The sequence below is a fragment of the Girardinichthys multiradiatus genome, chromosome 11 (genome assembly GCF_021462225.1).
Source record: "Girardinichthys multiradiatus isolate DD_20200921_A chromosome 11, DD_fGirMul_XY1, whole genome shotgun sequence".
Taxonomy (NCBI): Eukaryota; Metazoa; Chordata; class Actinopteri; order Cyprinodontiformes; family Goodeidae; genus Girardinichthys; species Girardinichthys multiradiatus.
In genome coordinates, this window is record NC_061804.1 from 4,905,729 (window position 1) to 4,917,876 (window position 12,148).

The following is a 12,148-nucleotide window of genomic DNA, read 5'->3' on the forward strand; positions in this document are numbered from 1 at the left end:
CATTTTTTCACAGTGTCTTTCTTTTTATGTTTGTTTTTTTGTTTTCCTTTTTTTATTTTTATTTATGAACTTTTTAATTAGCTTTTTAACATTTTTATATCAATTATTTTTTTCATATGAACTCGATATGTAGCATATTCTGGTCTTTTATTTTTAAGTATTTTATTTGTTATTCCAAAAAAAAAAAAAAAAAAAAAAAAAGTGAAGGTGTGGCTTTCGGTCACGTGACCGGGGCGACGCAACCACGTGCTTCCGGTTTCCAGCTGCACGTTGTTGTTCGAAGCTCGCGAGTTGAGTCTCGCTTCGCTTTGTCTCAAATCTAAAGCAACGTATAAATTTAGAAATGCCGAAAGCCAAACAGTCGAAGAGAAGAAAGAGGTTCGACTACAACACGGACCGGAAAAAACTGAAGAAGAAGTTCATTAAGAAGGCCAAGCCGAGGATTGAGCAGTGAGTTCCGAACCGAACCATCCGGCTGTTAGCTAGCAGCAGGGTTCGTTAGAGCTTGTTAAAATGTGTTTTTACTGTTGTAGGTTTAACACACGAGGGCTGGTGGTTAATTACGATCTTTGAAAACGTGTGAAATTGTAGATTGTCCCCTAGATGTCGCTGTAGAGTAAACTATCCGGTACGTCCGTTCAGGGTTATCCGGACTGTGGATAACCCTTGTGTCTGTTAAATTATCATAAAATAGAGAAGTTGCGTTTTTATGAATATTTCTCGACAGCAGAATAATCCAGTTGTCTTATGAGTTGTGATTTCTAGAACTAGACTTTTGTTAAGCTGACCTACACGTCTTAAAAGACTAGATACAGGTTTCACAGATGACAAAGAACATGATTTTAGAGATTAAAATGTAACTTGTAGTTTGTTATCACTATTATATTAAAGGGTTCACTCATCAGAAACTGTGTTTTTAAAGAAAATCTGTTAGTCTTAGTACAATAATCCAGTTCTGAGTAGTTAAGCTTTCCAGAGCTGATCTGATGTGGTTCGTGAAATTACCCTTTACCTAAAATCCTGAATTTAATCCAGACTTCTGTGTTTCCTGCATTACACGATAATCAGATATAACCAATAAACAGTTCTGGAGACTCTTGTGCAGCACATGTTTAACCTGATTATTAAATACAGAGGCCATCATATTTATCCCTATAGAACAAGCTACAGAGGAAGGGGAAAAAATGAAAGTTGTACTTTAAAAATGATACATGGTAAGATGACACTGTAAAAATATTCATAAACACAGTGTTGAGTTCTTTATTTTCCAAAACCCAACTCAAATACTTAAAAGATAAATAGTGTTGGGAAGAACTATTTGATCTTTTAAAGATTTCATCCGTTTATTCCTCTTTTTTTCTTGTCAAACTTGTTTCAGATAATCAAACACATTTTAATACTGAAGAGATCATGAGCAAATAAAAAATGCAGTTTTAAAAAAATGGATGGTTTTATTTATTAAGGAGGGAAAGAAAGCTACTCAAACCAACCTGTCCCTATTTGAGAAGGTTTTAAAAAGCTATTTTCAATTTCACAAACCATATTACTGATTACTGCTGCACCTGTAAGAAATGAATTAAATTGATTTAAATTGAACCTGTGAGTCCACAGTGAGAGCCATTCTCCACAAATGGAAAAACATGGAAGACCGGTGAACCTTCCAAGGAGAGACTGACTTATTCAAAATGACTTCAAGAGCAAATCAACGACTCGTCCAAGACATCACAAAACAACCCGGAACAACATCTAAAGCTCTGTAGGCCTCTCTTGCTTCAGTTAAGGTCGGAGTTCATGATTCAACATAAGAGCGAGGGAATGGGAGAGATCCTTCTCAGATTTACCATAAAAAGCTCTTGAAAATCCCCGGGACCTATTCACTTACAGTCAGCTATGTGCAGAAAATAGAAAATTACTTAAAATTATCAATTGTCAAAGTCGGTTTAAATTGACTCCAGACTGATATAAATCATCTGTGGCAGTCAACTCCGTTTTGTACCTGAAGAAGCCAAGAACATTACAAACAAAACTGCAGAAGTACCAAATGGTGAAGGGATGAAATCACAAATGACCTGAAAGGTGCAAAACAACCATGTAAGGAATCAGTGACAAACTGCTAACAGATTCTTAGTGATTTAATTAAAAAAATGACTCAAAACCATCCAAATACCTCAGAACAATCTGAACCTGTTTGTGTGCCAAACTTATTTCATTCAGGAGGGCTTAAGGCATTTTTTATTTTATTGTCTCGAAGTCACACAGTTTTTATTTGCTACTGTTTGTTGCTTTTCGTGTTTCAGAAATTCAGTCAACTTCAGGGGTGTTTGGGAAGGATTTAGGCGTTCTGATGCTGAAAAACTGGATCTGTTTCCCTGAAGTCGATGTGTCCTGAACATTTCCTCTCTCTCAGTGCACAGATCCGAAACGCCTGGGATGACAACAAGTCTACGGCCAGGAACCTGCAGGAGATGGGTCTGTCCTTTGATCCCAACCAGACGCTGCCCATAAAGAAACAGATGGTAAGGAGAAAAGCTGGAGTCAGAGGCAATTTGTAGTTAATTCATCCTGTTGAGACACAAGAGCTCCATGTCAGACTCAGCCGGACTCAGTTAGCATCTTCAAGCTGATAAGAGGGCAATTAGAAGAAAACAGAATAATTATTGTTTTTTTTTTTGGAAAGGTTAAAGAACGTCTTTCCACCAACGTTTTAGATGTTTAGCCATAATCCACTATTGAGGCACGAGGTGTTATTTTCAAGAGAGATCTGTTTTACAATGTAAAATATGATTTGTAGCAAACAAAAACCATTCATATGTCATAGATTACAAAACTTCAGTGTTTCAAACTGTGATTTTCTCTGGTTCCTTGGTAGAAGCACTGCAGGATCTGTGTGATGCTGCAGTTCTGATTTGTGCCAGAAGGTGGTGTCAGAGTGTCGGTTATGATGCTGAAAACACACTTTGAATCTCTGAGATCTTAAACATCTTATTTGTGTTTTGCTTCCCAAACAGACTTTTCAGAAATGCCTTTTCATTTCTCAGAGCTGTAATTAATCAGCGATTCTCTCTGCTGCTGTTACAGCTTTATAATCTGAGCTGCGGCTTGTTTCCCCAGCAGTTTTCGGTTTTATCTCGCGCCAGCCAGCGATCCGTGAAGGAATAATTTCTGTGTCCTGAGATGACGGCGCGGATAAAAAGACTCCCTAGATTTTGTGTTTGTGTTCGTTCCTGCAGCTCCTTGGAGGGGACAAAGAGGACCGAAGGCCCGCCCACGTCATCACCAAACCTTACATCCTCGACAGTGAGTTTCTGAAGCTTCAGCACAGGCTTTTGATGATCTTAATGGAGATTGGATAAATCTGTCATTTAAGTCATTATCTAAACATTGCAAAATCTATATTTCTTTATTAATTTGATTAAGTTTAAAACTGCTTTAAAAAGTAAAAAGATTAAGCTGAACTTGTTTTTATTTTATGCTAGCCAGGGTTGAGATGTTAGGATGACTGAAAGAGTCAGTTGATTAAAGTTCAGTCTGATTAGAGCTTCTGAGGTTGATGTTTGATTTCTCTGGTTCCCTTTAGAGCTGCAAGAAGAGGCCAGTCTTCAGGAGAAGGACTCCAAGACGTTGTCGTCCGACCTGATCGAGTACGTCCAGTACATGATCCGAGAACATAAGGACGACTACAAGGTAAGGGCTCTAAATAATATAGATCAGCCTTTATTCTGACATCCTACTCTCTGTGGAAGTCTGGAAATTGATTAGAGTGTTTTCCACATAAGTCTGGAAAAGGGAAAGTGTGGGAAAATATGTTTATATCCAGACTTTATTTCACATTCCTACTATCTAAAGGTTTATCTCCATTCATCACTGTGTCCTTTGTCCTTCGGTCAATCTATGTATCCATCTAATTTTCAACTCTTCCGTCCATTCATTTCAGAATCAGCTGTTTTAGCCAAGTTTATGTGCTCAATCAAGCAATTTGACTTCAGCTTCATACACTCACAGCGTAGATATTAGGTAAAAAGACATAAACCTCAGAGGAAATAAAAGAAAATATTTAGCTTCACAGCAGAGTAGCCGACCGCTCAGGTTGTTCATCAGAGGGGCAGCCTGGAGGAAGAAACTGTCTTTGTGACGGCTGGTTTTTGTAAACGGCGCTCTGTAGCACCGACCTGAAGGCAATAGTCTAGACAGTTTGTGTGCAGGATGTGTGGGGTCTGCACAGATGTTAGCTGACCTTTCCCAGAAGCTAGACATGTACAAGACCCAGAGGGAGGGAAGGTCAGCCCTGATTATTCTCTCTGTTGTAATATGTCCTTAATTTTCCATCTATTTGTCCATTTTGCGGTCGTCCATCCATTTGTCTGTCCTTCTATACATTTATCCATGTAATCCAATTGCCCATTGTTCTTTTTGTCCATCCATCCGTCTGTCCATCAATCTAATTTAATGCAATCATCTAAGGTAATATCTATCATCAGCTTGTCCATCCTTCTCAGTCCTACCGTCCATGTCTTGATTTTAATTTCCATCCATCCAGTTGATCTTCTGTCTGTCCATCCATAAGAGGCCAATTAGAAAAGGACAGAATAATTATGGCTTATTTTGGAAAGGCTAAAGAACAATGTCCTTTCCACCAACGTTTTAGATGTTTGGCCATAATCCACCATGTCATATTTCAGCATAAACCAGTGGTCTCCAAACGTTTGGGCAAACGGACCAGCCTTAAACATGTCAAATTGTTGTAGAAGGATCTGTAAATCAACCAAAAAGGATTAGGGAGTCTTTCCTTTTCATAAAAGTTGTATTTTGCTGATGTTCTATTTTAAGAAGATTTTAACATTGTGAAAATCTTGGTCTAAAAAAATACAAATTGTGTCTATCTGCATCAAACACCAGTGCTGGAGCGCCACATTTGCACCTTTTTTGATTTTAGGTTGGTGCGGCCACACAAAATCATTCCAAGGGCCGCAAATGGCCCCAGTGTCCGCGCTTTGGACACCACTGGGATTAATGAATCAAAGCGACTGTTAAACACAGAGGTGGAGTAGTGATGATCTGGGCTTGCTGGACGCGTTGGACTGAAAACGTCATGATTCCTCGTCTGCTCTGTAGTTTCCCTCCTGAGCGAAGCATCTGTAGCAACAGCTGCTGTTTCAGAACCGGCTGCGGACTGATGGTCTCGCTGCTGTGTGAAAAGGATTTTCATCAGTTCACTGGAAGCGTCAGAGCTGCCATCATCACTTCTTTTTCTAGCGTCTTTTCACAGAAAGTCTTTCATCCTTGACTCTGAACCCTGATGAGTTGCAGCTGAATGTGTAGCGTAACAAGACGTGTCCCTGATCAAACGAGCTGAAAAAAAAAAAAAACACTTTTTATTTCAAGCTTTGAGCTGCACCACAATAAGACAACCTTCATTTGATCAAATCAAAGAAAGATTTGGATTTGTTTTTAAGAGGACAATGGAAAGAAAAGCGAATCTCGAACTTTCTGCAGATTTATCAGATTTATTCAATGTTTGTTGGTGTTTAAAATGATCTGAACATTATCGCCTCGGGGTTGTCAGCCGTTGTGTTGGTAACGTCCTTCAGAGGTCTGTCAAAGGAATGTGATTCAAACTGGGCTTCAGACTCTAATCTGAGCAGAAACGCCGCGTCGTTTTCTGTCTCGGAGAAGTTCAAGGATGAGAGATAACTTAAGTCTCAAATCAACCAAAACACAATCTTGTTCTTGACCTTATTTGTTTTTTTATTTTCATTTTTTGGATTTCATGCCAACATGAATCTTTAAGCATAAGGGTGTAAATAAATAATGAGGGAAACTGTCGTGTGTCCCACCGAGAGAACAAGTGTTTGAGAAAAGATGGGCAGACGAATTTTAAACTCCTCAGTCAGATTAAGTTTATACATCGCTGTGAAAACATATTTACCCCCTTACCAGTTTTTTTTTTTTTTTTTTTTTTGTCGTGACTTTTCCCTTTTGTCACATTTAAATGTTCTGATCATTAAACAAAGGAGGAAGAAAGCTATCCAAACCAACCTGGCTGTATGTAAAAAAGTAAATGCCCCCTAAGCCTCATAACTGGTTGTTTCACCCCCGGTGGCAACGGCTGCCATCAAATGTAACGATAACTGACAGTCTTATACATCACTGTGGACGAACTTTGATCCATTCTTCCTTTCAGAAATGTTTTTAATGAACCACATATGAGGGGTTTCAAGCATGAATAGACTGCTTCAGGTCATCACCTCAATCTGATTTAAGTCTGAGCTTTGACTAGGCCAGACCAAAACTTTTATGGATTTCTATTTTAAGACATTCATAGGGGAACTTGCTGGTGTACTTCTAATCATCTTGCTGTATAACCCAAGTGTGCTTGAGGTTTAGGTCATGAACTGATACCCGGACATGTCCTTCAGGGTTTTCTGCTAGAGAGCAGAATTCATGCTTCCTTGGTTACAGCAAGTAGTCGAAGCCCTAAAGAAGCAGGCCACCCTCAGACCATCATACTACCAGTCATTTCTTTCTGAAATGCTGTTGGTTTTACACCAGATCTAATAACACCCACCTTCGGAAAAGTTACACCAAGTCTTTGGATCGTCAAGGTGTTGCTCGGTGAATGTGAGAGCGGGGCTGTATGGTTTTTCCTTGTGGAAGTCTCCCATGGAGGCCACTTCTCCCCAGTCTCTTTCTTATTGTTGAATCATAAACACGGGTCTTCATTTAGACGAGTACGGTCTGCAGAGCTTTAGATATTGCTCTGGGTTCTTTCATGGCCTCCTGGATGAGTCATCAGTGTGGTCTGGAATAATTTCAGTGGGCCGGCCACGCCGGGGAGAGTTCCCACCGTTCTGTGTTTTCTTCATTTGTGTTTAATGGCTTTATAACCTTTTCACAGTGATGGAGATCAATCACTTTGTCTCTCATCTTGGGATGCACCGACATGAAAATTTGAGCCAATATCGATGTCCCATATTAATTTTGCTGTTGTGGACGATGACCAGTATTTACCTATTCTGCCCCATGGCCTACCCCCCCTCCCCCTCCTAAAACACAAACGGCAACAAGATGGTAATAAAGATGAGTTGTTAATATCCGCCTGTTTTTTTTTTTTTAGTTATTGAACCTACAAAAAATAGCCAATATTGGCCGATAGCGATTTTAATAGATTTATCGTGCATTCCTAGTCTCATCTGTTCTTCCGCTTCTTTAGATCACAGCAAGATGATCCTTTCGCCTACTTCACGTTGTCAGTCAGGTTCTATTTAAGTAATTTCTGCCGATCAGACGGTAAGAAAACTGGTTAATGAGTTAATTCATGATATAGCAAGGGGGCATTTACTTTTTCACATAGAACCTTAATAAATTAAGTCATCTTTTGCGTTCTCTTGTGCTTTCTCAAGATGTCTTTGGGGATCTGAAAAAGTTGAGTATGAAACTTCTTCCTCTGTGTTGACTCAACCTCACCGTCATCCTTTTGTGTTGTTGCTGCAGGCGATGGCTCGCGATGAGAAGAACTACTACCAGGACACGCCCAAGCAGATCAAGAGAAAAATCAACGAGTACAAGCGCTGCCACCCGCAGCACTACGAAGCTTTCACCAGCTCGCTCACAGCTCCAGAGACCATGGTTCAGTAGAAGGATCGGTCTGGGACAGAATCCCATCACACAGAACAACAGCCCGGCGTTTGGACAACAAAGACTAACAGCTGCATGTTGTAAAGCTCTTCCTGTTGAGATTTTTCTGTTTGTAGTTTCTCTATTTTGTTGGAGGAATAATTTCCTGATCATACTTTTTAAAACTCTTTTTTTAATTTATCATAAACATCTCAAAACCCACTTGCTGATCAGCATGTGTTTTCAGTCGTGTCCTGATCAGAATCTGGTCATTAGACTTGTTTCTTCAGGTCAGTTTTATTAGAGCTAAAGCACAAACATCTGCAGGAAACCCAACCAGGCAGAAACCTTTTATAGTTACCGACCGAATACCGATACATGTAAAATCAAACAGTACCATGTTTCGGTACCGGATTCTGAGGGAGTGAAAGAGTGGGCGGGTTTCCGTGCCAGACATGAACACAGCATTGCACTCCCAAGAGCGTAATGACCCCAGTTGCCGCTGCTATAGTCAACAGCATGGCTGATTCAATTCAAAAATACTTTATTAATCCCAAAGGGAAATTAAATGTTGTTGTAGCTCATGTTCTGCAGGTTTCTTCAAAGAGCCGTTGTAGATGCTGATGGCTGTGGGCAGGAAGGATCTCCTGTAGCGCTCCGTCTTACAGCAGATCTGAAGAAGCCTCTGACTGAAGACACTCTGTTGTTGTAGGACAGTCTGATGAAGAGGATGCTCAGGGTTCTCCATAATGTTCTTCATTTTATGAAGAATCCGTCTTTCCACAATGATCTCCAGAGGTTCCAGAGGAGTCCCCAGAACAGAACCAGCCTTTTTTATCAGCTTGTTGATCTTTTTTAAGTCCCTGGTTCTGATGCTGCTTCCCCAGCAGATGATGGTAGAAGAGATCACACTTTCCACAACAGACTAATAGAAGATCTGCAGCATCTTGCTGCAAACACCAAAGGTCCTAAGCTTCCTCAAGAAGTACAGTCTGCTCTGTCCCTTCTTGTAGATGGCTTCACAGTTGCATCTCCACTCTAGTCTGTTGTCCAGGTGAACACTGAGGTATTTATACTCCTCCACCACCTCCACTTCTTCTCCCATGATGGAAATAGTTTTTGACTTATTCCTGTTTCTCTTAAAATCTACAATCATCTCCTTTGTTTTAGTCACGTTCAAAATGAGATGATTGTTTCCACACCATGCCACAAAGCGGTCCACCACCTTCCTGTACTCAGCTTCTTGTCCATCTCTGATCCACCAACAACTGCAGAATCATCCGAGTATTTCTGCAGATGACAGGAGTCTGTCTTGTACTGGAAGTCTGAGGTGTACAGAGTGAAGAGGAATGGTGAGAGTACAGTCCCCTGTGGTGCTCCTGTGCTGCTGACTACCTGGTTAGACTCACAACCCTTCAGTCTCACAAACTGTGGTCTGTTTGTCAGGTAGTCTTTGATCCAGGAGATTGAAAACGCTCGAATATATGGCTCCACTTTTAAAATGCGATGCAGATTACGCTCACTGCAATATTTGTGACGTAAAGTGCAAGGCCACCGGCGGGAATACTTCAAATCTAAAGAAGCACCTGGTTGAGCTCAAGATTTTTCTCAAGGCCGAAGAATTCACATTTTCCATCAGCCTCAGATCTACGGCTACAACTCCTGGATTCGGCGCCGTCAGCACGCTTGCATCTGTTAGCGACACGTCGTCTGCAGCCAGAAACATGCAGAAGAAATGTTTGAAACAACTGAGATGTTACAATACAAACAGCTTGATGTTGTTTTGATATATTCATTAAAGTTTATATATTGAGAAATAAATGTTAAATTGAAAAATTTTTTGCTTTTTAACGAATTAACATTTATTACCACATAAATACACACCAAAGTACCAAAAACTGGTACCGATACCTTGGCATCGGTATCGTATCGGTTCAAATGTGAAAGGTACCCATCCCTAATCCCTGTGTAAAAAACTCTTACTGCAACTTTAAATAAAATTAGCCTTTTGACTCCTATAGGTTGGTTATATGCGATGGCCGACAGGTGCAAATGGCTAAACGTGCAGCAAACATGAATGATGCAAACTCCTAAAAACAAATGCAACAAAAAAATGCTGCATTCGCAGGAATTAGACCACATGTTAAAAAAAAAGACTTGAAGGAAACATACCTTTTCTTTCTGCCATCCGACATCCTGTTGTCTTTACTGAGGGTCTGGTCCCATATGACTTGGTGGTCGTCTCCCCCTAGTGGTCTGGTGCACTTCTATTTTGTGGAGCGAGTTTGCAGCTTCTCTGGCATCATTTTTCCTATTTTCTGTGATCTGCGTTCGTCTGTTGCATTTGTTTTTTTGCATGTGTGTTTTGGAGTTTGCATCATTCGTGTGTTTGCAGCAAGTTTTTCCGCTTGTGGCACATTTGCATCAGTCGGCCCCTGTAGTTATATGCCAATAACAGATAAATAACTAACATATACTCTGGATCTCGAACTATTACTGTTCAGACTCAATTTCTTCGATTCCAACCTCCTCGCCACTATCGGCAAACCTAGACTAGATGGTAGATCTGCACAAGGCTGGACTATCTGCCAGGCTATCAGCGAGAAACTTGGTTAGAAGCTGACGTGTGTTAGAGAGAGTAAAAAAAAAAAAAAAAAAAAACAGAAAATGACCCTCAGTTGTCCTCTGGTTCTGAGCTCCATGCAGGATCTTATGATGAGGGTGATCATTAGAAAGTTGAGGGCTACACAGGACAAGCTTGTTGATGATTGAAAAATCAAAACCATTTAATGAAGACATTAGAAGGTGCTCGAGCTTGTTGATTACTACAACCTGTAGAACGCCCCCTCCACAATCAAGCACAGAGGTGGAAGCATTATGCTTTGGGACTCTTTCTGCAAAGCATAAAGGGGACACTTCACCACTTTGAAGACACAGTGGGTTGGGGCCACAATACCATAAGATCTTCCACCTGAACCTTCTTCCCTTAACCAGAACAAAGAAGATGGGCCCTTAAGCACAGCAGCGACCCGAAACAAACCACCAAGGGAAGCAACGAGTGGCTGAACACATTTTTCTCAATCAAGCTTTGAATTACCAAATAACCTAAAGGATTCAGAGAGTTTCTGTAGAGAGGCGTGGGTTCAAAGTTCAAACCTGGTAACTTGACAAAAATCTGTGTTTCTCCAAGCTCTAGGTCATGTTTTGATTTGGTGTCAAAATTTAATGACGTTTATCTAATGAGTCTTTTGGATTTGTTTCTGTTCAGATCAGTCGGGGAGCAAATATTTATCTCCCTCATCTTTACTGAAAACCCGCCTTTAATGAGCCCGTTTCTTCATCACCTCTTCAAAACTGCAGTCCCCACCTTATTAATATTCACGAAACAGATTTTCACAAACTCTTAAACTTGCTTGTTCAAAAGTTTGCAATTTGTTTTAGAGTACAAGTTTGCTTTGATAAACAGTCACAATCTATATTCACATGCAGCTGCAGATATCAGGGACTTTCCGTTCTGATCCTTCAACACAATTTAGTTTGGAGACTATTTTATAAACACTTGTGGCATCTCGGCAAAAATGAAATCACTTGTGACCCGTGAAAAGCCCCTTAAATGTCATTCATATTGTGACTGATCCACAGAAGTCCCTCTGATTCAACAGCGGTCGGGCTTTCCGTCCGGAGGGTTCTGTGATGCAGCCATATTTATTGATGAGCTCACACTGACCGAATCATACTGGATCTCTCAGCAGTAAAAACACTTCCTGCTCTACCGGTTGGAGACCTTTGCCCCAGGCCAGGTACGGAGGCTTAGAGGTTCTATCAGTTTGTGTTTGCATTGATCTGCTCTGTCAGGAAGGAAAGTTGTTTTCAACTCGGCAAGATAACGCCTCACTTGTTGGGGCTTGTAGATGTTTGCATAACCAAACTTTCCGAGTGTCTGATCTGTGCCTCATGCTCAGATGTTTACATTTCTCCTAATTCTGTCAAGTTTTAGTAACTGTTGGATAAGTTCGGCTCGTTCTGATGGGATACAGACGTGTTTTCTAACGAAACTACTGCCGATGCAGCCATTTCTGTTTAAGTGTGGAGAGCCTTCAGGTTTAATAAATAAATTGCCTCTTTAATTCAGCCTCAGTGTTGGTTAAAGTAGGTGAACATTGTGTTGAACTATCTATTTTAAAGACGAAACTGAAACTATACCAAGTAAATCTCTCAGCCAGTTTTAATCACTTTTCTGCTGTCAGTTATGAAGACAAAATGAATTTATTTATTTTTTTAAAACACCAAGATCGTAATCTATGATTTTAAGAAACCAAATTAAGATAATGAATTCCCAACAGCACATTTCAGCCATAATTGTGACGAGGTAAAACAATTTGAACGACATAAATGTAAAACATAGTGTGAAGGTCTAGGTTTGAGTTTTTTAGGTTTTATTATGCCCTTATTTAAAATAATGGCCAGTAGTCGGTTGGATGTCTCCACCATTGTTATTACTGTTGTTCAGAAGCTGAAACGTTTGAAAACCAAT

The 12,148-nt window shown here is 40.2% G+C and overlaps 1 protein-coding gene across 2 annotated transcripts; it reads left to right on the forward strand.

The window, feature by feature from the left end:
* Positions 1-236: 236 nt before the first annotated feature.
* Positions 237-7,836, forward strand: nop16 (NOP16 nucleolar protein homolog (yeast)). Of its 2 annotated transcripts, none has more exons than XM_047378536.1 (5): positions 237-450; positions 2,408-2,516; positions 3,204-3,297; positions 3,578-3,684; positions 7,492-7,836. In XM_047378536.1, exons 1-5 carry the CDS (start codon positions 344-346, stop codon positions 7,633-7,635), a joined length of 561 nt encoding a protein of 186 aa, XP_047234492.1. In that variant the 5' UTR covers positions 237-343; the 3' UTR covers positions 7,636-7,836. The 2 variants fall into 2 exon arrangements, with proteins under 2 accessions (XP_047234492.1, XP_047234493.1); XM_047378537.1 differs by having other exon boundaries at positions 238-450; positions 3,231-3,297.
* Positions 7,837-12,148: the final 4,312 nt, after the last annotated feature.